Source organism: Tauraco erythrolophus, chromosome 1 (genome assembly GCF_009769465.1).
Source record: "Tauraco erythrolophus isolate bTauEry1 chromosome 1, bTauEry1.pri, whole genome shotgun sequence".
Taxonomy (NCBI): domain Eukaryota; kingdom Metazoa; phylum Chordata; class Aves; order Musophagiformes; family Musophagidae; genus Tauraco; species Tauraco erythrolophus.
The window spans coordinates 33,752,160-33,779,607 of NC_141465.1; the positions used below are offsets into that span (position 1 = coordinate 33,752,160).

General features: G+C 37.0%; 1 protein-coding gene across 4 annotated transcripts in view; it reads left to right on the forward strand.

Moving 5' to 3' along the window:
- DYRK1A (dual specificity tyrosine phosphorylation regulated kinase 1A) overlaps positions 1-19,419 on the forward strand; it is an 88,795-nt gene extending 69,376 nt beyond the window's left edge. For 2 of the 4 annotated variants that reach the window (XM_086618213.1, XM_086618222.1), the window contains exons 4-12: positions 5,214-5,306; positions 6,176-6,364; positions 7,100-7,247; positions 10,613-10,899; positions 13,308-13,454; positions 13,836-13,976; positions 14,276-14,582; positions 14,904-15,028; positions 16,091-19,419. In XM_086618213.1, the coding sequence (XP_086474339.1) occupies positions 5,214-5,306; positions 6,176-6,364; positions 7,100-7,247; positions 10,613-10,899; positions 13,308-13,454; positions 13,836-13,976; positions 14,276-14,582; positions 14,904-15,028; positions 16,091-16,714 (2,061 nt within the window). In that variant the 3' untranslated portion in view covers positions 16,715-19,419. Of the gene's footprint in view, positions 1-5,196; positions 5,307-6,175; positions 6,365-7,099; positions 7,248-10,612; positions 10,900-13,307; positions 13,455-13,835; positions 13,977-14,275; positions 14,583-14,903; positions 15,029-16,090 lie in introns of all 4 variants that reach the window. The other 2 variants (XM_086618232.1, XM_086618239.1) reach the window with 2 other exon arrangements.
- The last annotated feature ends 8,029 nt before the right edge of the window (positions 19,420-27,448 follow it).

Genomic DNA, 27,448 nt, shown 5'->3' on the forward strand with positions numbered 1-27,448 from the left:
AGCAGTAACAAACAGTACTATTTCTTTGTCCTGTCTCAGCTGATTGCATTTTGAGAGTTCAACATAGCCTGATGTGAATATAAGATAAGAGCTTAAAAGTTTTCACAACTTCAAACAAGCATTTCTTTTGTGTTGTGCTAATGTTTATCTTCCATCGTGGATACTGAGATGGTTCAAAACTTTTTCAGTTAAGTACAAAAGATTAGAAAATTGATTTACCCGATAAGGATGGTGAGATGAGATTCCTGGGTAGATTTTATTAACAAATTCCAACAGTTTAGCTTTCACGAAGCACCTGGAATTCAAAGGTCAGACTGACTGCTAAACATCTTTCTCTTTATATGTATCTAAGATCACTTACCACCTGCAAAATTTTAAGTTTTACTGACCAGATGTTGGCCAGAGATTTTATTGATTGCAAGTAGATCGTTACAAAGTTGATGTGTTCTAACAGGCAGTAGCAAATTCTTAGTTCAGTTACTTCAGCTATCTAATTGGCAACATTATTGTGATGGCCAGACTTCATGAGACCGTAATGAGTGTGAGCATGCAATTCATTTCAGTAAAAGCATTTCTTTCACTTTCCATCTCTCTTGGACATTTTTTAGAAAAATATTTCTGTGCTCTGGCAACAAGAATTTCAGAGTGGAGTTTTTCATTCCCTTTCTCTTATTCCCCTGGTGCTTTTTTTTTTTTTTTTTTTAATAGTTGGGCTGAATCGGGCAGGATAAAAGCTTGGCAGATGATCCCTGTCTTCTTGCTGGTTTTATTTATTTCTTTAACTTTAAACTTAGCTGTTTCTTACTGTTGTTCAGCAACCTCATTTATTTGGGGAAGGAACCAGAATAGGAGGGAAATACTCACAAAACACAAGTCAGTGGTTAAAGTAATTGCACTGAAACTCTGTCCCTACCTGCATGTAGTTCTGGCTCTGAGTACAGCCAGTTTGAAGATTAGTCTTGGATTTCTCTTATTTTGTTCTCTGGCACATGTGCTTTTTTCTCTTTGGTCATTTTTCTAAAAATCTGAAGTTTGCTCTATATTATAGGGAAGTGTTACTGTGACTTGTGGTTATAGCAAGTAAACATTTGTTTTGTTGACCATCTGTTATGAGACACCATCTATTATGTGGCTGCCCACCATGATACGGTATTAGTGTTGACTTCCTATCCTATGTTAGTGTGATACAAGAAGGGTTTTGAATAGCAAGGAGTACGGGAGACGAGACTGGTCCATTCAATTCTTTAATACAGGAGTCTATTAAATAGGTCATTACGATTTGAATTCTTGCTAAAAGTTACCCTTATAGTGTAAAAATCTTCATTATTTATTCTGTTTGTAAAATAGAACATGTACTATACAGAAACAGAATTTATCTTTTTTTCTTCCTTTTTTTTAATGAATGTGGATGCTGATGTTTTTTTTTTTCAAATCTGAATTAAAGCATTCCATTAACAGAATATACATATCTGTTCAGAATTTCCTGTAATCAAAATAAAATGTGTTTAGTAAGGAACAGTGCCACCTGTTTTTTTGGATAACAAAGCATATGTCCAAAGAGAGAAAAATCTGTTACCTATTCCTTCATTCATTAAACCTCAAAGACCATGCTAGTTAAAATAACATACCTGAGTTAAAAGTCATAGTTTCCCTGACACATGGTTTGTCTCAAATATGTTGAGTACACATAAGTGGGACTCTTGGTTGCCTTTTTTTGTGTTTATTTGATTCTTTTTTGGTTAGACTAGTTACAGGTTGCTTCTCAGCACTATGTCATGTGTGTTTGGTTTATAGGTAAGGAAATAAAATTTCAGTTCCTTGTGATGTAATTTTCATCATGGTACCATCGCAGGTAGCTGTACTGTTTCCATCGAGGCATAAGTGTGGACCAGTCAGATTGTGATGGGTATTTACTAATTTAGTAAATAAATTTTTATCTCTCAGTCTTGAAATACAAGCATATCTTTTGATTTATATTCTGTCTTTGGGAAGATCTGAGGTTGCAGTGTTGCCGTCTGGCCACCAGATAGAGACTGAAGCTTATGCAATAGAATTTTTTTTTTTTTTTGTGGTTGAACATTCTTTAAATCCAAGAGGGAGATCAGTATTACCCCAATGATAAAGAATTTTGAGTGCGTTATTATGTAAAATGCATAATGACCACTTTGTTCCATAGTCTTCCATCATCAGGAAGATGGGAGCAAGAGTCTCCAAAAGGATCTTGGAAAAAGAAGAGAATGTTACAAATTTTGCAATATAATGGGAAAAATTTTTAAAAAACAACTTTATGAACCCAGGATAGCAAAATACTATCTGTTAAAAAGTTTGTGCAGGTTAAAGAGTGTCCTCAGAAATGTGTGACTGTCTAAATGCACAATTAAAAGTAGAATTTTCAAGTAAGGTATTAGTTGCAAGCAATATAGGAGTGGCCTGCAGAATTTTAATTATTTACGATTAGGGAACAGCAACAAATTAGATTTTTTTTTTTTTTTCCACCAGGCTCCTTATTTGACAGTTGAAATGAGAAGATTTTTATTTTTTTAAAGTAAGCAAGCAAATTTGACTTATAAATTAGAAAATAAATGGAAGTACCTGTCCTACAAATTCCCTTTCCAAATTAGAGTAACCTTATGTCTGAATAGTTGATCTGAACTGTGGACTTCTTCTGCACTGAGGCTCTTTCCTCAAAACTCGTAACCTGGATAATGGAGACCATGTGCTGGTCATGTCAGCCTAGGACAGACTGATCCCTGCCAGTGTTCATGCACCGCAGCATGGCTTCTCTTACCAGCAAAATCTCCTGGTGTTCCTGTATTCCAATAATCTCTTTAAATCAGGTTAAGCAATTTAAAGGAAATACTTGCTTATGAAAATGCTGTGACAGTGACAGTTGGGATCAGGACTAGATGCTGTTCAGTTGTTTAACAATGCCATGGGAGAGAACCAAAAGAGATCGTATTTAGATGTGATTTGTTTAATGGTTCACATTTGTTTGACAGGTGAAAGGAAGAAACAAAAATGTTTTGTAAATGTCAAGTAGTTTGTTTAGGAAACTTTAGAATGACTTTTCTGGTGTTCACAAAATGGTTGTACTTGTAGTAAAAGAAATTTAAAGAATTAACTTGGTAAACCTAGTTAAGAGAAATTGATAGTAGTGGGCATATCCAAAACTGAATTGACTGGAACAAAGACCTAGGGCATGACTTGCGTTAAAATTCCCTGAGGGAAGTTTAACTGCATCTCATTGTCTCTGAGAAACATCACCTAACCAAAAAGACCACAAGTCAGCAGTCTTGCGGGGGTTACGTGAGTGTATTCGGAGTGGTGTGCATCAAAGCTTTGATTTGTTGTTTCTGTGAGCTTTCACCTCCACTGAATTGTTTTACCTGTTGGGAGTCTCAGCCTCACGCAGATATAGGAAACTTACTGGTGGTGTCTCACCTTTTCCCTGCAGTCTGGAGCGCTCTTGCTTGTTCACACTCTGCCTCGCTGCCTCCCTCTTGCTCGCACTCTCCTTTCCCCTGCTCGCTCGGTCTGCACATCTACCAGAGGAGAGCACAAGCTCAGCTTTCTAGTGTGATTGCTTGGGTACCTGAGTTCAGGTCCAATTTCAGAAGCACGGCTGTCTTTATCGCTTCAATGTGATGTTTTTTATCTGATCGTTAAGCAAAAAAAAATGAGCTATTTGCACAGCCACCATTGTAAGTATTAAGTGATGCCGTGAATGATACAGGATTACGCTTTTCCAGTTTGGTTATTAGTTCGGAAATACTGATACAAAGTTCAGCTTCGTTGTTTTTGTTGACGGCTTATGCTCTTTCCTCAGCTCTGCAGGAGGCTGCGTATCAGTTAGCTGTAACAGGAGGCAGCAGATGAGATTAAGTACTTGGAAGTGAAGAGAGTTATGAGCGTGAGCATATTTGATGGCATGAGATGAAATCATGGCAGATGAGAGTTGCAAGGCTGAGTGTGGTGGTTCTCGATCAGCTGACCCTCTTAATAAAGAGTAAGAAAGTAGAATAAGCTTTAGCATGTATGAAACAAGCTTTTCTCCAACGGAGTTGCTTAAACTTGCCCTGTGGTTTTCTGTCATTGGGAAGAGTGGGAATAGAGAGAGGCAGGCTAGGGGAGCAGTCGCACTAACCTCACTGCTCGCGCTCTCAGCTCTCCATCTGACACTCTCACCGGGTGAGACAGAGAAGTTGCCAGAGCTTATCTGGTGCTACAGTTGTGTTCTTCAGTAGTGTCTGCTGAACAGGTGATCAGCTTCAGCCAAGTGAAGTAGTTCGCAACTTCCGTCTTTTCTGCCTTCACTGGGGATACTACTCACCTCCGGCTTGCCACTAGGAACTTTATCTTTTCAGGAACTTTACCTTTTGAGATTTCAGACGAATCTAGAAGGAAGAGTAGAAGTTGATCAGTAGATCCAGAATTTACGTGGTGCATGTGTGCAAACTAAAAAAAGGCACATAAATAGTTTTCTCACACATAAATCTCGTTTCTTCAGGAAAACGATTAAAAAAAATGGCCTGCTGTTGAAGACGATTTTGTTGTAAATATAGTCAATTTTAGGAAACAATTTTAAGAAAAATAAGAAACGTAACTACCTTTCCAGAGATGTTGTTTTAAAACTTTCAAAGTAGGTATGATGTTCATGTTCATGCTTTAGATGTCTTTAGATTTTATGTTTTAGATTTAGGCTTGGATATTGCAAAGCAGGTAGACCTGAGTTTTTTTTGTATTTTGAATTTAATACAGTTTAAATGTAGCAAACTGCCACAGTTTTCCAGTAGTAGTTGTTAACTTCCATTTGTGGTTTTAATGCAGCTATACATTAAATACGGTTACAGTTCATGTATCAGTCATGAAGCAGAGGAGTAATGTCAGCAAGAATCTCTGTTGTCAGAGGAGCTGTATTTTTAACTGAGGGAAAAACTGTTTATTGGAATTAAGCCTGTTAAGCGTAATGAGAGGAGAGGTAGGAATCTTGAGAGTTATTTATTTTTTTTGATGAATTAAATATATTAAAAAGTAACTAAACTGTTCATTTCTTTTGATTCTTATATTTGTTTTTCTTTTTTTAACATCAGCTTAAAGAAAAAAGCATTGCAATGAACGAGCTCGTTTCTGTGAGGAATATCATGATTTGGTGTAGTGATTATATCATTAAAGTCCTGGCTGTTTTTCTAAGTTACAATGTGGTTATATTACAGAGGCGGATGCCCCAAACTTTCCGTGATCCAGCCACTGCTCCATTGAGGAAACTCTCCGTAGATTTGATCAAAACATACAAGCATATTAATGAGGTAATGACTCCAGCTCTCTTTGTAATGTGTTTCGATGTGAAGCTTTTGTTTACAATACATTATTAACTATATTTTCTATAAATAAGCTCGTGAAGAGATAAGAAAAATAAAACTTTCTCTGTGTTGTTCACATCTCATTTGGGATCATGGATGTCATGGTCCTGCTTTGTTCACCACGTAGGAAATTTTTTATCCTGGAATTTATTTTCTGTTGTTTTATAAAGAAATGTCGAGTTCTTCTATTGCATAGTAGGAAGAGATGAGTGATAAAAGCACTCTTTCAGTTGATGCCATAAACCTTTGTGAATGTGTCTAAGGACTTTTAAGGGAAATAGTAAAGTGTTTTCCCTAAATTATTTAATCAAATAATATTGGCAAATGTAAAGTATAAAAATTATGTGGTTAATATAGGAAAGCATCTGTTAGTTTCTAACCCTTCAGCAATTGTATGGAATGTGAAGGGATTTCTGCAGTGATTACTGAGTTCCTTGGAATTAAGAGAGCAACTGATAACTCTTGTTTCCAGGCTACTTACCATTTTTAATTTTGCTACTTACCATTTTTAATTTTGCTGTATGCATAGTGTACTGTGATGTATCTTTTCTTTTTGCACCTGTGAAATCTAGGGATCTGTGTTATTAGTGTATTTAGATCGGCTTTCAGAGTTTTTAAATCGTTCATCAAGGTTTTGCTTTGGTATAATGACTTCAAATAGAGTGATAGCAGGAGAGAATTGTTTGTTTTTCCATGAGTAGAAGTTGCATTTTAAAATCCTATGATTAGGTATGATGATAATAATAGCTGATTCTGTTCCTTATTGAACTGTTGTTGTAAAAAGTGCTCTTAAGCAATATACTTTTCACATTCAGGTTTACTATGCAAAAAAAAAACGGCGGCATCAGCAGGGCCAAGGAGATGATTCCAGTCACAAAAAGGAGAGAAAAGTTTACAATGATGGCTATGATGATGACAACTATGACTATATTGTAAAAAATGGGGAGAAGTGGATGGATCGTTATGAAATTGACTCTTTAATAGGCAAAGGATCCTTTGGACAGGTAATGTGAATCAACTGAGCAACCTATAATTCATGTGAACTATAATATGTATTTTATTTGAAGTGATACTCCTGTTTCATTTTGGAATTGAACTCTTTTTTTCTTAATCCTATTATTCTGAGTGCCTGCATTTTGTGCTGTTTCTTGTTACTGCTGACAACATTTGAATATACTTCAGCATATAGATCTGGTAGAGCATTTTGCAATGAGCAAATCCTCATCCTTTTACTATCAGTTCACACTTTCAGCTGTTTGGCTTGCGTTTTTAAATTAAAATAATAGTCTAGTGCTGGGGATTACCTATTACAAGTGTTACTAAGTAACATTTGTTTTGACTTTTCATAGCTGTAGCCAAGGCGTGAGAAGAAGGCTGAAAGTAGGATGGAGCTTTTCTTTTATTGCTTTTTTTAGTTTTTCTCAGATTTTGACAGTGGTTTTACAGTATTGTTTTTGATGATTTGGTAATTGCATTGGGTATAATACTTGCCTTAGTGAATCCTCAGTGAAGCCTCAGTTCTGTTTTGCGACATCACTGCAATAAATGTCACATGATCAATTGTGGCTTTATTGTAGTATCAAGTAAGAGAAGAAATTTAAGGAAAAAAATTCAGCTGGAAAGAGCAAAAATTCCAAAAATGTTTTCTCTGAATTCAGAAATGAAGTTTAGAAAGTGAGTTTTGCTCTATTTTGAAGACTTGAGAGACTTTACTGATATATTTGGCTTCTCTCTTTCAGGTTGTAAAGGCTTATGATCGAGTGGAACAGGAATGGGTGGCTATCAAAATCATAAAAAACAAGAAGGCTTTCTTAAACCAAGCTCAGATTGAAGTGCGACTGCTTGAGCTTATGAACAAACATGACACTGAGATGAAATACTATATAGGTATTTGAATAGTTATTCTTAATTTTTATTTACTCGAATTATGAATATTTTAGATCTTGCTATATAGTGTAGGATGCTTCTGGTGCTAAAGAAATGAAAATAATAATACAAATTTTAAAATTATTAATATTATTTGGTGCAAATTCTCCAGTTTGCTTTGCTACAGGATCAGATCTAGGAGAAGAATATATAACATCATTTATATAACAGACTTGTTACTTTGTAGCATTGAGATATTTTGTAGAATTTCCTTTCTCCAGTTAATGATATGGACACCTGAAGGGGTTGCCATGGACTGACTTTTCCACAGAAGCTGTGATCTGCGGTAGTTTGCATCTCTTTCCCTACTTCGAATATATCTTAAATGATCTCAGAACTGTCATGGATAAGAGCATGCGTATTCCAAGTAAACCAGCATCATACAGTAGTTTATGGCTAGCTTAATCATTATTTTTTGATTGTGTGTGTTCAGAAAGCTCAATTTTGTATAGCAAAACTGAGATAAGTCTTGTGTGAATGTAAAGACTGGCCTATTTATAGCTCAGAAATATTTCGAAGCTTATAATTTTGATGATTCCTGTAGATTGGAATGGTGTTCCTTTGACTTACTGTAATGCTACTTGAACTTTGTAATAATGATGAAATTAAGTCAGCTCATGTAAGAAGTTTATTAAATCCTGTCTTATCCTCTGAAGTGGTGAATTGGGCAAAAAGATGATGGAAGGAAAGCAATAGCATGTTGTAAAGAGGGATGGAGAAGTACAAAAAAGAGTGATTAAGGAAAATGAAACTGGATTTAAGCATCCTTTATTTTAGTTCGTAGAAGCTGAAGTACTAACAGCTATGTTTTTCTGAGTTGCATGTATATATTGCATTACTCATTGTTTTCCCTGTAGTTTAGAAAGAAACCTTTGAAATAATGTTAATATACATTGATATTAAAATATCTGATGGGTATTCAGTTACATTTTAACTTGTTTTATAGAATATTGTCTTTAGAATACATTATAGTTATTCAGTTTAAAAATTTTTAAGTATTTTTAACTTAAATTTATTAATAACATGTTTACATAAAACAGAAACTAAACAAAGTATTATGTCAAAAAGATCTTTCAGGAACATTAAAGACATGACCAGTTTCAGATTAATATGCAACAAATAAAGGCACTATAGGCATCATCAAATAAGCTCTTGGAATTTAAAATTTTTAGAGAGTCTGTAACATCAGGTAAACTGAAATGGACCAAAACATCATACAGTCCTCTTCTATGAGTTAAGGTGGGATGACTGTACTGAAACAAAAAAAAAGTAAAAAAACCTGACAATTTTGAACAGTGGGGAAATAGTATATACTGCCTTTGCTTAGGCAGGTAATTCTAGGCTTGTTTCGAGCTGATTTCCAAATATATTAGAGTATATTTGAGTAGTTCCCCTTCTATTTAATGAACGTGACAGCATCGGTAAAGATCAAAAAACCCTAACAGATAATGTTTTGAATAAATACCTTGTCTTGCATGCTATGTAAAAACTGACTGTGGAAAATCGAGATCTCTAGGCACTTCACTGGAAAATATTTTTAAGTATAGGAACAGTTGCTTATGATCAAACTTTTGCAACAGGACGTAATTGAAGCATTCAGCATACTAATGTAAAAAGTAAGTTGTCTGTAATACATGTGGACAATTCACCCTCACACAGACTTTCAGATACATGATGCTGAGAGTAGCTGAATAAGGCTGAAAGCATTGCAACTATTACAATGTACTCTGTGATGTAAAATGTAGACTTCAGGGATAACACAGGTAAACATACTGTAGCCTGATTTTCAAGGACATAAAGTTTAACTACTCACACTTCTCTCAGACCTCCTCTGGTACCTTCAAACCTTCTGACTGGTCTCCTTCAGATCTAAGACAAGTGTAAGAATGCATTAAGTTCTTCAAGTTTTGTGAAAATTGGTGGCAGACTGGAGGAGAGATGTTCAAATGTCATGTCTTCACTGAAGGAAAGATGTGGCAAGTTCAGCTCTTATCCAAACTATTTGAGCTCTGTGGTGGTTGCAGGTGTTACTAGCTGAACAGTAGCATGCTGGTAGATTCAAGTATCTTGAAGTAGGCTGTGATTCTTGCCAAGTTGGCAGGTCCAGCAGGCATAGGTGGTGTGGGTAGGAATTGGGATCAAGTGTAGGAAAACCACAAGGACATGAAAGGGTGCTGATGCTTTCATGGTGGGAGGATAGTGGAAACGTGGCAAAATGAGAAAATACAAAAGGTCTAGACGATGCATTGCAGGAACTGGCATCAGGATGGAAGCAAATGGTATCGTTACAGGTAAGTTGTAAGGGACACATGAATAACTGGCTTATGATAATGGAGAAGAAAAAAGTCCATAGGACACCAAATAATAACCTTAATTGAAAGTCTGAATTCTAATTGTGCTGCTATTGGTTCAAGGTTTTATTATGACAAAAAGGGGAGTGTGTTGCTTTTTATCTGAGGGCTGAAGTATTTTTCCTATTTCCGTTTTCTTTTACTTGTGGCAGCCAACCTGTATGATTGACAGACTTGTAAACCCTGCTTGCCTCTAAACAGATTAATGTGATGAATTTTCCACCTATTTCATGGAAAAAAATTTGATTAGATTTGGACTGGATTGGTTACTTTCATAAATTCAGATTATGCCTGATTGAAATGAAAATAATGCCTTTGGGATATTGATCAGTTCTATTAACTGAAGTAATCACTTGAACTCATGGCTTATAAATTTCAGTAATATCTTCGTATATTTTAAGTTAATCTGACAGTCAAATATTTTCTCTGTAAATGTAGGGGAAATTCCTAATAAATAATTCAGTCTAAAGTGCGAGATCTGCATTACTGTTGAGAGTGCCGCTGTATGTCCACTTTTTCCAGTCTGCTTGGACTTGGATATAGTTATAGCTTTAGGAGGGTGGAGAAATGAACTCTGCCCTGAAAAAGTGTTGTGGCAAAGGTTGTGTTACACACAATTTGTGCTTGTTGTCTCTTCAGCTGATATTGGTATTTACCCACAAATGTGTTTGTCTTTGCTAATAGAGGAGTTATAGCTTATTTTAAGAAAATATCCATTCTATCTTTTAAATCAATTTTTTGGTTAATACAGCTTTACTGAGGTACACCTGAGGACACTTCAGATGTGTAAAATGTCCCCCATACCCTAGGCATGGCAGCAATATTCTATAAATAACGACAGATCTAGGAAAAAAAAAAAGTAACACTGTATTATCTTAGTCACAGGTCAGCTTCCTGCATATTGATTAAAATATTTAAGCATTGTATTGTAATTACACAGGATATGCGTTAATTATTTTCTTCCCATTTTTAAAGTGCATTTGAAGCGCCACTTCATGTTCCGAAACCATCTCTGCTTAGTCTTTGAAATGCTGTCCTACAATCTCTATGATCTGTTGCGGAACACCAACTTCAGAGGTGTCTCATTGAACCTGACACGAAAATTCGCACAGCAAATGTGCACTGCACTGCTTTTTCTGGCGACTCCTGAACTTAGTATCATTCACTGTGACCTAAAACCTGAGAATATCCTGCTCTGTAACCCCAAACGAAGCGCTATCAAGATTGTTGATTTTGGCAGTTCGTGTCAACTTGGACAGAGAGTGAGTATTATTATGCTACTGTTGGATACGTATGAAATATTTAATATTTTTAAGCCATAATACCTACATAGCTAATTTAAGCTTTATTAATGATGACTTAAATGAAATACTAATTTTTACATAGAGTGTTAGAGGTCAACGGTCCATAGGAGCTTTAAATACGAATTTTAGTGCCATAATAGATAAACTTTCACCATAGTGATAGACTTTTCCATCTTTCTTTTCTCCTAGGTTATGTTTTTATGCTATGTTAATGCAGAATACATCAGCACTTTATTGTAAAAGTCTGCAGTGCTATTAAATAAAATACTCTCTTATTATTTTCTTATTCCATGTGTATCACTCCTTCCACTTTAGCATGTCCTCTATTTAGTGTGCCTTGGAGATAGATATTTGAGGGTTGAGACAGTGCAGTAGCTGGCTTTTAAAGATACTGATTGTAACTAACCCATTTTTACAAACACTTCAGTAACTGTGGAAAGACTAAATTGAGTTTAGTGGTGGTATTGCTACGAGTAAAGATGCGTATGTGCAGAGCATTTCCAGGACAAAGGGCCGGATTGCTTTCTGTCGACAGTTCCTCAGGTTAAGATAGATCTGTGTTATTAAACAGTTGTCCAAAATTTGTAATTGTGTCCTGTTGTTCATGTACTTTGAAGATGAGTTCATTTTTTATTTGAGCTGTTAGAATCTGATGAGCATAGTCAATTAGATCTATATTTGCTTTAAGAAATGTTAAAACATATACAATAAATATTAATATATTAAGATCATAAATAATTCTGCTTGGATGCCAAAGCCTGTTTTCTTTAGGGAGAGCTTTGAATCATATTCCTCAAGTGTTTGATTTGTACTGACAATTTGCTCACTGCAAAGTTCATCAGGATGTCCTGTTCAGCTTGCACCTTATAGTCCTAGTACAATAGACTCTTTCCTGGTTGGAAGAATTACATTTGGCTGAGCAAATGACCACTTCTGTTCAGGGTACCTTTGCTTTAGTTGTTTGCACTGAAAACAGATTGTTAGCTAGAGAGGTAAGGAAGGCTTCTATAGATAGAAGTTAGACTTCAGTTTCTTTGAAAAAAGGATTTTCAGCCTTCCCAAGTCCATTGTGTACCTTCGGCAGTTTTACCTATAAACTTGTGAATGGTATCTTTTTCCTTTGAGAAATCTGGATGTTAAAAAACCAAACAAACCAACCAAAAAACCTCCCCAAAACAAGCAACATTTGCAAAAGAAATGACATTTCAGAAGTATGGCTAGTCATACTGCAGATAGGCTCATTATATCAGAAGTATTAAGAAACTTCATGGACTAACTTTAACAGAAGTCCTCCAGTCCTCTGTTGAGGAGGTGGTTCTGGCTAGTGGCACCCTGTCACTGATTATGGGAAGAAGTTCAGGAAGAGCAGGTCAGAATATTGAATATTGTATTCAAAGCAGTGGTGAGACATATATTGAGATTAATAAAAGAACTTTTTGCTGTAAACTAGAAACTTTTCATCCCGGGGTGAAGGAAGACACGAGGAGGTGAAATGAGATCTAGATCATTTAGGTCAATAGTAAGATAATTTTTAGGTGTTAAGAAGCACAAATACAAAAACCTAGTGTAATTTCTCGTTAAGGTTACCTTAAAAAGTGATAAGGACATACCAGTACCTTTGTGGAAAGTGCTGGATAAAATTGCATGTTATTTAGAATAGAAAGTATGGTTCTGTTTGGATATTTTTTTTTAGTTGTTTTTTGTTAAGGGTTTTGAAGGATGGTTGTTTTTGTTGTTAATTTGTTTGGTTTGTTGGGATGTGGGATGTTTTTGTGTTGTGTTTGGGTTTTTTTTTGTTAATATGCCTATGTTTAAACCAGTCTCCAGGTTTAGAATCAAGATAGAATTATCTGTCTTGTGAAATGAGCAGAATAGTAGGAGGTGGAAAGAGGTTGCTTTTTCCCATGTGGTGTTTTGTAGTTCCTGTAATCACCTGATAATTTCATCTTGTTTCATCACGTCATAATTGTGGCTTTTGATCTTTTACTACAGTTTTGTCTGAAGTGTTACGTGATTCTGATGTTGCTTGTGAAATAGTTTTTCTTAGGGTGATACCATACTAAAATGTTGTCAAATGATTACCTGTAATTGCATGAGATTACACCCTAAAGTGTAAAATATTGATATGATGAGTGAATCTGCACAATTTCTTTGTGATTTTTTTTTGAGTGTGAATGCTAGTATTTTCTTAAGAATTAACATTTATATATTTTTATTAATGTATGTATATATACTTTTTAGTTACCACTGATACCTTGGCTTTCCCTACACCAAAAATGTATTTCATGGTAGTTCTGTTTTGTAATACAGAATCATAATAGTGCTCTTTGGATGCTGTGCGTTACCTTTATATGCTTTTATTTCAGATATACCAATATATCCAGAGTCGTTTTTATCGATCACCAGAGGTGCTACTGGGAATGCCTTATGATCTTGCAATTGATATGTGGTCCCTTGGGTGTATTTTAGTTGAGATGCACACTGGAGAGCCTCTTTTTAGTGGGGCAAATGAGGTATGCAGCTATGTTACGGTACAAGCAATTTGATTTTTTTTTATTTTTTTTTTGTTCATTCTCATCATGACTTTCATCTGATTAGTTGTAATGCACGAATTAGGGAAGTGTAGCAACTCTAAAATGAATAAACGTCAATGATAGCAATGTCTTTTGTCAGAACTCTAAATTGCCTGTTAATAATTTTCGGTTTCTGGCTCCCCCCTCTTACTGCTATTTACTAATTTGTTTTGTACATAGTGGATTTTTCTTAAATTCAGAATTAATTTAGAACTTGTCTGGGTCATTAACATTTCCTGCCCGTGTGACTAGAATCTCACTCTCTCACACTGCTTAGCTGTCTGTCACATGTTCTTCACAAATATTCTTTGTTTGGAACAGGTGGATCAAATGAATAAAATAGTGGAAGTTTTGGGGATACCACCTACCCACATCCTTGACCAAGCACCAAAAGCAAGAAAGTTCTTTGAGAAGTTGCCAGATGGCACTTGGAACTTGAAGAAGACCAAAGATGGAAAAAGGGTGGGTTACATAACTAAAATGAAAATATAGACTGTTTCTTTTTTTTTTTTTTTTTTTTGTGGGGGAGGGGGGAAATGGTGAGATGTTACTTTGGTTTACATCTTGCCTTACTGAAAATGTAGCTTTATTGTTTATTATTGTTCTGTATTGTAAGACAGGTTGATTAAATAACACTTTCTGTAGTGTTGAATAGTTTCTTACTTTTATTTGTCTTACTTCCTTTTATGGCATGTTTAAACTGTGCATATCCCAGGCCTAATATATAACTTGATTTCAAGCAATTTCTAACTTCCCAACAGGAATACAAACCACCCGGAACTCGTAAACTTCACAATATACTAGGAGTTGAAACAGGAGGACCAGGTGGACGTCGTGCTGGGGAATCGGGTCATACTGTAGCTGACTACTTGAAGTTCAAAGACCTCATCTTAAGGATGCTTGATTATGACCCCAAGACACGAATTCAACCTTATTATGCCCTACAGCATAGTTTCTTCAAGAAAACAGCAGACGAAGGTACAAACACAAGTAACAGTGTGTCTACGAGTCCTGCCATGGAGCAGTCGCAGTCTTCAGGAACCACCTCTAGTACATCTTCAAGCTCAGGTAAGTTTTTCTCATTAACGGATGACAAAATTCTATTTCCTAATCATATCAAAGGAGTCTTCCCCATATAAATGGTATCTTTTTTGTTATTGTTGTTGAAAAACCTGACATGTCAGTCATGCTCATCAAAACAATTATTTTAATCAGCTGGAACAGGTAACTGCTCCAACGAAAAATAAAAAGTAGATGAGCAAAAATGTGAGTGGTTATCATAGGTCTTGTATTTGAACTTGAAGCAGTTTAAATATCTTCATGCCGTCATTATTTTAGAGCTTAACATTTTGTGTCTCTTTAGTTATTGTGCATGTTATGATTTTATAGGTGGATCTTCTGGAACAAGCAACAGTGGAAGGGCACGGTCAGACCCCACACACCAGCATCGACATAGTGGTGGACACTTCACTGCTGCTGTTCAAGCTATGGACTGCGAAACACACAGCCCACAGGTATGTTTAACTAGAGCTTTTGTCTGTTTGATTTATGTGACTTTTCTGAGAATATTAAATCCCTAATACCACTCTCATTTTAAGATTGAAGTGGTTTAGACGTGGAACTAGCCATCAGATTTGGTTTATTTTTTACCCTCAGCTCTTATATAGTCTTTTATATGTTAGGTCAGTCATTTAGACAAAAGTACTGGAGGTAGCTGTAAAAATTTCCGTAGTTTCTGAAGAGGTGAAGGTTTTGTATCAGTAGCCATAAGTCAGGTGGAGCTGTCAGGGCTTCACCTTACACAGAGCGTAAGGGTACGCAGAATTATGCATCTTCCAACCCAGTGAAGAGCTAGCTTGTACTTCAGTAGACTCCTCTGCTGGAGTTCTTACTTCTATTTTATGATGTTCAGATACTTCATCAGCATTGTCATTGATGAATTAGTGTTTATTCAATATTTCTTCTTGGAAAGAAGCAACAACGCATTGATTAACTACAAATAATTCAGTAATATTTTTATTTTCATACAGACCAGATAAAAATATAAATTCTCCCAAGTAGACAATTTACTTTATGCAACAAATTGGTGTGTAGCTAGATCTGCTATTTCAGTAGTCTTTAATCAGCTGTTTTCTTCCAGAGGTGTGGGTAGTACTCCTTTAATGCTGTTGACATTGTTGAAGATACGAACTACAACATATTAATTTAGTAGTATGCTTATTGTATCCAGAGGCCTGAATCAGAGATCAGGGCCTGATTGTTCTAGGTGTTGTACAAATACTACGTTGTTTATTGCTACTGTTACGTAAAGCTGCTTCTATAATTTTGACAGTAAAGTCACATGTTGGACTACCTTAAACTGTTTGTTTGAAAAAGTCCAGAATGTGCACTGATTTTTCTTAAGGTATATTCAGAAAAGTGTATTAAAATGCTGATATTTCTAGAATAATTTTGCAACTACAAGGTTTCGTTAACTTTTTTAAAGTTAGCATAAACATTAATAACTTAATCTCTCATATATTGCAAATGGACAGATTTGAGTAAGCATTTTAAATTTATTTTGCTTATTAACCTAGGTTCGACAACAGTTTCCTCCTCCAATTGGTTGGACAGCCACTGAAGCTCCTACACAGGTCACTGTTGAAAACCATCCGGTTCAAGAAACCACCTTCCATGTAACCCCTCAACAGCAGAATGCATTACATCATCACCATGGAAATAGCTCTCACCACCACCATCACCACCACCACCACCACCACCATCATGGACAGCAAGCCTTGGGTAGCCGGACCAGGCCGAGAGTCTACAATTCTCCAACAAACAGCTCCTCCACCCAGGATTCTATGGAGGTGGGCCACAGTCACCACTCCATGACATCCCTGTCTTCCTCAACTACTTCTTCCTCTACATCTTCCTCCTCTACTGGTAACCAAGGCAATCAGGCCTATCAGAACCGCCCAGTGGCTGCTAATACCTTGGACTTTGGACAAAATGGAGCTATGGACATGAATTTAACAGTCTACTCTAATCCGCGCCAAGAAACTGGCATAGCTGGACATCCAACGTACCAGTTTTCTGCTAATACAGGTCCCACTCATTACATGACTGAAGGACACCTTGCAATGAGGCAAGGAATTGATAGAGAAGAGTCTCCCATGACAGGAGTTTGTGTTCAGCAAAGTCCTGTGGCTAGCTCGTGACTAAACTGAAACTAAGTTTGTTTCTTGTGTGTTTTTATAGAAGTGGTGTTTTTCCAAAAACAAAGTGCAAAGCTGCTTGAATCAGAAGGAGATAAACTCACTGAACCGCTACAGGAGGGCAAAGCTGACTTATTTTTTTAAACTTGAAAAGATTGCAAAGGGACAATGAAGTTTTTTGGTTTTTGGGGGGGTTTTTTGGTTGGTGTTTTTTTTTTTTTTTTTTTTTTTAAGAGCCATGTCCGGACCCACCTTAATGGATAGCTTAGCGGTGTTCACCTTTTGCTTCCCCCATTTTAACTTGCCACAACCTAGTCATAGTTTGGTTTTTTGGGGAGGGTTTGTTTTTTTCGGTCTCATTCAACAGGGGTTGTTGTTCAAATGTTAGTTGTAGTTGCAAACTAGTTTCTTTTTAAAGGCATTGCACATGATTTATAAAAGGCCCTTTGAAGTTTTTTGGGTGGGAGGGGAGTGAGTAATATATATATATATATTTTTTTTAGTTCCCCAAACAAACATGGGCACAGAAATGCAGTACTGTAAGAAAGAGGGACCTTCAGATTACGCAAATATATATTCTTCAGCTGTAAAAAGGGACGGTTGTAATGGAGTTTGTAAGGCACATTAAGCATGCTAAGTGGCGGTGATCAGAACTCTCCTTTTCTGAATCTACTGAGGATCAAAGCAGCAATTGTAATGGGATTCTGTGGGTCTCGTGTTTTGGAGCCCGCAGTCAGTTAGTATTGAAATATGACTGGTTTCATAACTGAGGTGCACTGAGAAGCAATCAACGGGTCAGTCCTGGCCAGTCCTGGGGAGGTCTAAGTGGTGGTCTTTGGGATAACCTTTGGCCTTATGGATTTGGACTCTTAAGTTAGAAGAGCCTACCATTTCAGATGCAATCACTTTTGGACATGCTTTTGCAGACAGTCCTTAATGCTGAAAACACAGAGAATGGGTAATTCAAGAGGCCTTTCTTTTAAAATAGACTTTTGTGACCCACTTATTGTAAGGTATTGCAAGGTCACTTTGCGTGTGTCATAAAGTTGACTTCCTTATTGGTTGAAGGTCACAGGAGTAGTGGTTTGCGTTTGATGGAAATAGCTACAACTGTGTCCCTTCCTGCTTTTTACTTTTTTCTTTTGCTTTTTCTCGGCACGTGGTTTCTCCACCATTACTTCTGCACAAAGACGTCTTCTGTTCATCCTGAACATTTTTAAAAATGCAGAATTTTATGTGACTGCTTTTTTGCCTCACAATTATGCTGTGAATTTTACAAAAATTTATTTTCTTTTTTGATAATTTATTGTACCAAAGCTGTTTTTATAGCACATAGATGTCTGTAACCAATAATGTAGCAGTTCTGCACTTTGACACAAGGTGTAACTAGACCATTTTTAAATGTCAGTTGAAAATTATGGCTGTACTATTGCTTAAACAAAACTGGAACTGTTGTTGAATTCATAGCCAATACATTTACAGCAATCTGTGTACTGAACATAATAGATTGACATCTACTTCGAGACTATAACATCTGTTACATTATAAATGTGTTCAGGCTTCTGAAGGTAAAAGGGACACTAGATCCAGAAGCTATGAAACCAGCAGTTGATTCTTGTATTCCTTATTAACATAATTGTAAACTTGAAGGCAAGACCTTGATTGCATGAACAGGTCCAAAATAATAGTCTGAGTAAAGCAAAACACTCACATGAGACCTGAGGTTAGCAGGCTGTATTTAACAGGTGCCTAATTTTTGGGTAATGCTGCCTTAATATAACACAGTCAGCTTGGCAGTTGCAAAATTTATGGGCCCATTCAGAGATTTATTTATAAGAAAAGTAAAAGCTCCGTGAAAAACATTTGAAAGACTTAAGGGTAATTCATTGATTGCCCTGCCCAGATTGACGTTGTTTGCCCGTTATATATTGCAGAAGCAGTGATCTACCTCTGCCAGTAAGCCCTTTTAAAAGTTAATTTAGCAGAAAGTTCAGAGTTCATACTGGTCAATTCTATGCCGCTAAACCATTTTTTCAGACTAAAAGGTGGAATTTTTTATACTTAAAGTGGCAATGCAGCAGCTGACTACCGTATACCTGGAAATGAATACTTGGGATTACCTTTTTTTTTTTTTTTTTTTTAAATCAAGCAATCCATATTTCTTTTATATTGACACATCAGCCCTGTGGATGAAAGGTTTTTCCTTTTTTTTTAATTTTTGTTTTGTTTTGTTTTTCCCCAAACTTCGTAGTTCAGAGAAGTTTACAAGATTTGGAAGGCTGTCACCTTAGAAACGAGATGCTGAGTTTAGCAATATAAAAAGGAATCCAGTACTTACTGCTGTCTAGGAATATAAGGGTAATATGAAATCTGGGTAATTTTTGTGTGCGCGGGTTGCCACACCTTAGCAAGCGCCAAAAATAAAGCAGTTAAAAATATCTACATAAAGAAGAAATCATAAAATCAGTGCTTCTGCATACTGTGTTATGTTACAGTCCAGTTTTGTGTGCTTTACTACACAGTTTGGTTACAGGACTTCTGTGCATTGTAAACATAAACAGCATGGAAAAGGTTAAATACCTGTGTTCAGATTGTAAGATCTAGTCCGGACTTGCTGTGTATATTGTAACGTTAAATGAAAAGACAAGCCCTTTGTATTATAGTCATGCAGTCTTATGTATGATAAACAGTTGAATAATTTGTCCTCAGACTCTTTACTGTGCTTTTTAAAAAAAGAGTAATTTAAGAAAAAATGTAAACATAGTAAATCTTCCTATGCAATTAACCTACTCCAAGCCATGGTATGGTAGGTATAATTATACTATAATATGTAAATATCAGATACATTGAAACAGACTTAAAAATATGAAAGTAAAAGTTGGAGGCATAACAGATAATTTTGAGTTTTTAATTGAAACAGCAAGGTATACAAATCATTGATGTATGAACACAGCTCTGCTTGATTCTGATGGACTGTACTTGTAGTTTTTCTTTATATTATCATCTGTTAGTTTGAATGTTCTTATATGCGCTGCAGCTTCCTACCTATTGCAGACTAGCTGATTTTAAGGCCAGAAGTGACCATGGTAATGAAGTAATCTGACTGGCATGCCATTATCCCTAGAATTCAATCTAGTTGTTTCTGCATCATGAAGTCCGTATCTTTTGGGTGCAGTAGAACGTACTTTTGAAAAAGATAGCTGATTTTCATATAGATTCTTCAAGTGTGAGGATTTTTCCATGTCTCTTGAGTGATTCAGCTAGTTTATTTTCCATGCTCTTAGTCCTCCTTCAGTTTTAGGACTGTTTAGTTACAGCTGCTGGCCATCAGATAGCTAGCTGCCTATTAGAATAACAAATAACTATTCTAGTTTTGAACTATTTCACTTTATTCACATAAAAGTATGTTAACTTTAATAACCTGTATAGATGGAGTTCCTTCAGTCTCTAACTGTAAAGCTTTTACGGCTCTTCTGAAACTTCGGATGTTTTAAAATCCATTCTAAAGCGTGGACATAAGAACTGCATACAGCATCTGGTAGTAATTTCAGTATTGCTGTGTGCGTCTAGTATGTGCAGGTACATTCTTGAACCTTTCAGTTTATATCTTCGCTTGTTTGTTTATACCTCCAAGGATTGCATTTTTAAATCTTTCAGTCTCAGTTATTTGCATTAAAAGATTGTAAATTTAGATGATTATCCATCATGATTCCTAAGTCCTTTTCAGAACTGCTGCTCTGCCAGGATGTTGTCTTCCATCCTGTAAGTATAAAGATATCTGAATGGGACTGGTTTACAGAAGGGTTGAATTCACCTATAGATGTGTCTTGTCTTCATTGTTTATCACTCTCTACCATCGTTATTTTCATTAAACCATCAATGTGCTTATATTTTATTCTTGATAACTGAAAAATCTTAAATACCGTTGAAGATAATTCCTGTTGAAACCCATCAGAAGCATCCTTTTTAAATGAGGAAGTAATCTAAAACTCTAACCTTCTGACAGTGTGGTGAATATGTTGTGTTGATTTATACAACAAATATATTACAGAAGATCATTATATGGAACTTCTGAACAGTATGGAAGTATTTTTCTAGTCAAAATTACACAAGTAACTGACTGCAAAGTAGGGCTATTGCAGAGTGTTGATCTCCTGAGGATAGTTTGTATGTGATCCAGCATGACTTTGGCAAGTGATTTACTTTATTTAGAAGGATGCACATTAGAACTGCACAGTATCTTGCATCTGCCAAGCAAAGCAAGTCACCTTGCCAAACTGTAGTTTTCTGTTACATATCCCTGGTTTTGTGGGGTTCTACAGAAGCAACTTCATGTTGACAAGTTTGCAATTGGTGTTTGTTTCTCCACCTCATAATGATAGTTGAATTATTTTTTCCTTACTGATTAAGATGCCTTGGTTTTATTTCAATAGTTCTCCATACTAGCCCTGTCAAATACATGATCTGTCTGGACCTGAGAGGATTTGCAGTTTCTGTTGTTTACTGTTATGCTCAATGTTACAGAGCGTCACAGAGTTCAGTCATGAGACGGTCGCTGTGACTATCCTTGAGGACTGGAATGACACAAGAACGTGATACACTTCGTAAGGCAGACAAAGGTGGTAGTTAAAAGTTTGAACTTCAGGCTCCTCTGCTGAATGGCAGGGAGAATTTAATTCGCTTTAAGCAATGTGCATAGATTCTAGAGGGAAAGTGAGGATAGAAGATTTAGAAGAGGATAAGTGTTGGAATTGGAAGGATGTTCTGCATGGAGGGAGTCTAACCAATGTGAATAATAGCACAGGGAGGGGAGGGAACTACCCTTAGCTGGAGTGGAATTGTGTAGACCCTAACTGAAAGTGAGACCAAGAATTTTTTTTATCTGGTCTTGGTCCTAGGAAAGCATATGAGGGAACCTAAATGAAGAACTTCATGGCCATGTTGAATGAGGCTTAACAGACCTATTTTGAGTGGAAAATATATTTTTCACAGAAGGTTGGATTCCAGTAATTAACGTGAGAGATGTCTAGAATGTAACTGAGTGTTTTGTTTCAAGGTAGATTTGAATCCCAACTGTTTATCGAGTGGCAAGACTTGGGTCAAATTTGGAAGTTTGCAAGAGAGCAGAAATGAAAGCTTGGATGATTTTATTGTGATTTAGGGAGGCTAAATTGAAGAAAGTATTTGATTTCTGACAGCAGACCAAATGAGGATATACTGGAGGGGTCAGACTGGCAGAAGCAACAGTCAATGGATTGAGTGGATTGTTCTCAACATGTAGGCAACTTAAGGGATTTTAATTTATTTACTAAGTAGGGCTGAGATGTGTAGGTTAAAATGGGTTGAAAGCAGAGCCTAGGGAGACCTTGATAGAGGCAAACCACAGCAGATCTTACAAATGGAGTTTTAGAACTGTAGGAATAAAGAAACCAAAACCCCAAGTAGGGTATGTTTTTGAGTGAGTGGCTATCTATGAAGACTTGCACATGTGTTTAGTAGGATGAGAATGGAAGTGAGACTAACCAAAGACATCCTTAAAAAAAAAATAATATTGCAATGGAGTAGAAAGGGCACAGGATCTGTATAACCCAAAAGGTGTTTTATTGTGCATCCACCCTAAGTCCTCATTACTAAGGCAGGACTTCCTCTGTTTCACAACAAGCGACTTTTCCTCAGTGAGAAACAGTGGAAAGTATCCCAGCTAAATAATGATAAGCAGTGTCATAGTGAAAAGCTGCAAACCTCAGATGGAAAACTAGCATGTAAGGAAAACAGCCCCCGTATTTTCAGTCTAAATAAGAAAAAGCATCAGCTATTTTTTTAAAATTGAGGCTAATAACATCCTTACTGGTAAGACAGAACTACCATTATTATAAAAATGTCATAAATTCTTTCAGGAGGAGCGCATGGACCAGGTTTGGCTTTCGAAAACAAATTCTAATAATCCTAAAGAGCAGATGTGTCCTGAGCTGGGGGAAGTTGGTCTGGATTTCAAAAGAGCCAGTACTGAGAAACCCGCACGTAGATCAGGCTTTTTGGACAACGGAATGTAATGTGGCTTTAGGTAAACACGGCAATGCAATTAAACTTCTTGTGTAGAACACTGGAATTTTCTTCTATTTCTCTTTCCTGTGTGTCTTCGCAAGAGGCATTTCTCATCTCTGGTAAGTCGTGCAGTCCAGCTCTTAGTCTCCAAGTACTCCGTAGGAACAGCTTCAACAGGAATTTCTGCTTCCCCCTGCTGCGAACTCCAGCGTCCTGGAATACAAATTGTCATGATGTCTGGGTGAACGTTTTGGTTATAAGGGCATTATATTTTCTAGAACACTGCATCTTATGTGTCAAATCTCGTTAAAAGCTGTTCAGTTAACAAAGAAAGTAGTAGGAAAACATTTTGACGTTTTGCTTCCATCATTGTTTTACACACGAACGGACAAATCTCGTGGAATTGCTGTGTTCCATAGGACAGTGTTGCAGCGGCTCCTGAGAAACATGTTGGTCTCCAATATGAATGCTTTTATAATACATGCAACGTTCTCTTGAATACATCAGCCATTTGGATTCCTCGTTGCAGCCTCCTGGTAGAGTCTATCGTGAAAACTTTCTGGGAAGACATTTTGCCAGTGGAGCAATAGATGAGCAGTTTTATGCCTCTTAGAAAAAACAATTTGAGTCTAAAGGATTGCTTAATTTCTTTTTTTAATAATGTGTGCATTGCTGTTTACAACTTGTACTGATACCAACTTTTCGATTCAAAGTATTTATTTGTTAAAGGGTGTTGAAAGTGGGTGTGTTCGACTGCGGAACGCACTTGTTGTCTTACCATGTTTGCATTGATTTTTTGCATGTATTTTTTCTGCGTAGTGTCAGCCAGTTCTCACTGCTTAAGGCAATGGTATGGCAGTAGTTTAATTTTGAAGATCTGGCTTGATAGCTTTTTTTGGTTTTTTTTCAAAAAAAACCTCTGGCTTTCCTACTGCTGTGCTGGCTTTCTGCAGTGTGCATGTAAAGAAATTTGACTTAATTTTCAAGGCAATCTACAGATTGATCCCTCAAAAAAAAAAAAAAAAAACAACAACCTAGGAGATGAGGAAAGGGTTAAAAACATTGCTTCTCAAATCCAATTTTGTGCGATCATCACAGAGAGGAGTCCTGCTGAGCACTAGCTTATGGATCTCTTGCAAAATCCCATGAGTTTTAAGAATTTTTTTAAACTTCAGATCTTAGGGATATTCCATATGGTCTTGAGTAACAAAAAGAACAGTAGCATAGATAAACCAACAGAAATGAGTAACCGTATCTACCTCCTGTAGGTCTTCCCATGAGAAGTAGGAGGAAAGGAGATTAATTTGACAGATGTTGACTGTCAAAAGACAATTAGTTGGTTAGTGATTGGAAAATGATACATGAAAAAGTAAAATCTGAGTTGGTTTGTTCTAAAGAAATTAATTGAAGATGTCAAGCAGAAAAACCTCTCTGTCCAGACAAGGATGATGATGATAAAGAGAAGCTCTCCTTACCTAAAGCAGGAAGAAAGGCTAGTCCTGAATGGAGCACACTCTGAGCTATTCTGCATTTTCAGTGCAACAAACCCTTTCATAATTTGCACTCGAAGGAAACTCCATTCAGAGACCTTGGAATCAAGAATAAGCTGGGGAATTTAGTTTTCAAAGCTTCAGTCTCAGTGCAGGGCTGGCACAGTTTAGTACCAGTAGAATTCCTCCTCTTCGCTGCAGTGTGCCAGAGCACTCGTGCATTTTTATTTTCAGCTGAATTGGTCTTCTGTCTGTATAAAATGTTTGCCTTGTGCATGAGGAAATTTTAGCACTTTTTTGTACTTCAGCAAAGTTGCCGTTTCTTTGAAGAAAAATGCTGTTACATGAGTTTATTCTGTGCTGGAATATTGTACTCTTCTCTGTATGTGTGTGCTATCTCACATCAGTTTGGCAATTCCGATATGCAGAGCTCGTACTATCCGGTGTGTTTGTGAAGGGGCATTTCCACTGTCGACAGAACATGCTACAGGTAGAAACGTTACAGTTGCGGTGCCATGAAATCAAGTGTGTCCCTAGAGGTCACTTTGACACGGTGACAGGATGAAGGTTCATGTCCTGATGTAACCTCAGTGACCTGAGAAGACAAATACAGAAATCTCAGGAGGTAGAGCTTTGAAAATCAGAAATGCCATATTCAGAGTTCTTTCATGGGGACAATGAGAGCTTTTTGTCCGAAGAAAAAGTCAAACATAGTAACTGTGGCTAAAATAATTTTAATACCCTTTTCATTTTCTTTTCAGCAGAAACCGTAGTTCATTTCCCTCCTCAGAAACATTAACGTCTCGCGGCCTTTTCTTCCTCACCAAATTCCTGTCTTTTCTCACTGCTTCTCACTCCCATCCCCTTCCTTACTTTCCGCTCTGACTCTTTTCCCCACTTCCCTACTTTTCACCTTTTACTTTTCTCTCATTTTCCATCTTTCAGCCTTTTATTTTTTCCTTGCTTTTCTTTTGTTTCCCTGCTTTTTCTATTTCCCTGCTGCTCCCACTGCTTTTCCCTGCTTTCCTCTGTTGCTTTTTCTTTTCACTGTATTTCTTCCCTTTTCCTGCTTGTTCTCTTCCTGTCTTTTCACAACTCTTCCTGTCCTGTCCGTGCTTGTCTTCCCTGCTTTTGTTTTCCTACCTATTATTCCTGCCATTCTTTCCCTGTTTCCCTTGCTCCCCTTGCCCCCTTCTTTTCAATACTTGTCAGGTCTTTCACCCCCCTCCTGTGCTTTTCCCTTCCTCCCTGCTTGCTGCTTTTTTGGCTTCCTCTCAGGACTTTCAGGTTCTCTCTGTTCTCTCCTTTATGGTGCTTTCCATTCTCTTCCTTGCGCTGACTTTTCCCCGCTTGCTTTGACTTCTCTTCATTTTTTCCAGCTTTTTCAGCTTGGTTTTTTTTTTTCCCATCCTTTTCTTTGCTTTTCACTACATTGACTACTTTTGACTGCCTATCTTTCCTGCTTTTTTCCTGCCTGTCTTTCCCACTTCCTTTTCCACTATTGCTTTGCATTGCTTTTCCTGCGTCGCTTTCCCTTCACCGATTTCCACTGCTTTTTCCTTCTTTCTAATGCTTTTAATTTCTTTTTCTCCTTCCTTTTCAATGCTTTCTGTGTCTCTCCCTTCTTTTTTCCCTTCATTCTTTTCAATGCTTTTCAGGTGTCTTCTCTACTTCATTTTCTCACTTAAGTGCTTTTCAGATTTCTTTCCCCTTCTCCACTTTTTCAAATATTTTTCAGGTCTATTTCATCCCCAGTTTTCCCATCACCTGTTTTCCCAACCCCTCCCTGCTTTGACTTCCTTTCAAGCTTTTCAGGTCTTTCTTTTTCCATCTTTCCTCATCTTTTGATGCTTTCCCCCTCTTTTCTCTGCTAGGCTTCTTTTAGTTCCCCTCACCCCACCCCCCCTTATATTCGTTTAATTCCTTGGACTTTTTTTCACTGCTTTTCATGTCTTGTTTTCCCAACTTATTCCTGCTTTGACATCTTTTCCCATCTTTTGACTTGTTTTCACTGCTTTTCAGGTCTCCTCTTTTCCTTGCTTGTCACTGCTTTGTCTTTTACCTGCTTTTCTCTTCTCAGCTTTTCCCCCTTCTCCCTTCTTAACTTTCCCTGGCCTTCCACTCCTTGCCTTTTCCCTGCATTTCAGGGATTTAGTTTCTTTTTTTTTTTCCCCACACACCCATCCTTTTCTCTCTCTTCACTGTTTTGATTCTTTTTTTTCACTGTTTTTCCCTGCTCTGACCTCCTTTCCTCTGCTTTTCAGAGACTTTCCCTTGTTTTCCCTGCTTTCGTTAGCTTGACTTTTTTCCTCTGCTTTTCCCTCCTTGTCTTCTCCTTACTTTTCCCTCCTTGTCTTCTCCTTGCTTTTCCCTCCTTGTCTTCTCCTTGCTTTTAATGCTTTTATTCCCACCCTCTGCCTGCTTTTCAGTACTTACAGACTTTTCTCTGCTTTTCAGGTTGTCTTGCTTTTCTCTTCTCTTTTACATACTTATCCCTTTCTTTCCCTGGCTCCTGCTCGTCACTGCATCGACTTTCTTTTTACTGATTTTCAGTTTTATTTTTTTTATTTTTCCCTCCTGTCTGGTTATGGCTTCTTGATCTTTCCCTCCTTTTCTTGCTTTTACTTCTTTACTCCTTCTTTTCAGTGCTTCTCACTGTTTTGACATATTTTTGCTGCTTTACAGGTCTTTTCCTTCACCCCCACCCCCAATCCTCTTTTTCCTGCTTTTCAGATCTTTTAATGTCTTTTTCTTTTCCCTTTTTTCTCTCTCACTCTCTCCCCCGCCCCTTCTCCTTTTTCCTGTTTTTTCTCTTCAGTTGTCTATTTTTCATTGCTTTTTACTGCTTTGACTATTTTTCAGCACCTTTCAGCTCTTTTCCCTTCCTTTCCCTGCTAGTCACTGCTTTGACTTCTGTTCCCCGTTCTGCTGGTCTTTTATCCCCTCCCTTCTCCTTTTTCCTGCTTTTCATTGCTTTGACTCTTGTCTCAGCTTTTTGCTTCTTTTCTTTTCCTTGCTTTGACATCTTTTGCTGGCTTGACTTCTTTTCCCAGCCTTTCCCTGTTTTACTTTTTCCCCTTCTCCCTGCTTTACACTGCTTTGACTTCTGTATTTCAGATTTTTCCTTCTTTTCCTTTCTCTCCTTTCCCTGCTTGTCACTACTTTGACTTGTTTTCATTGCTTATCATTTCTTTGACACTTT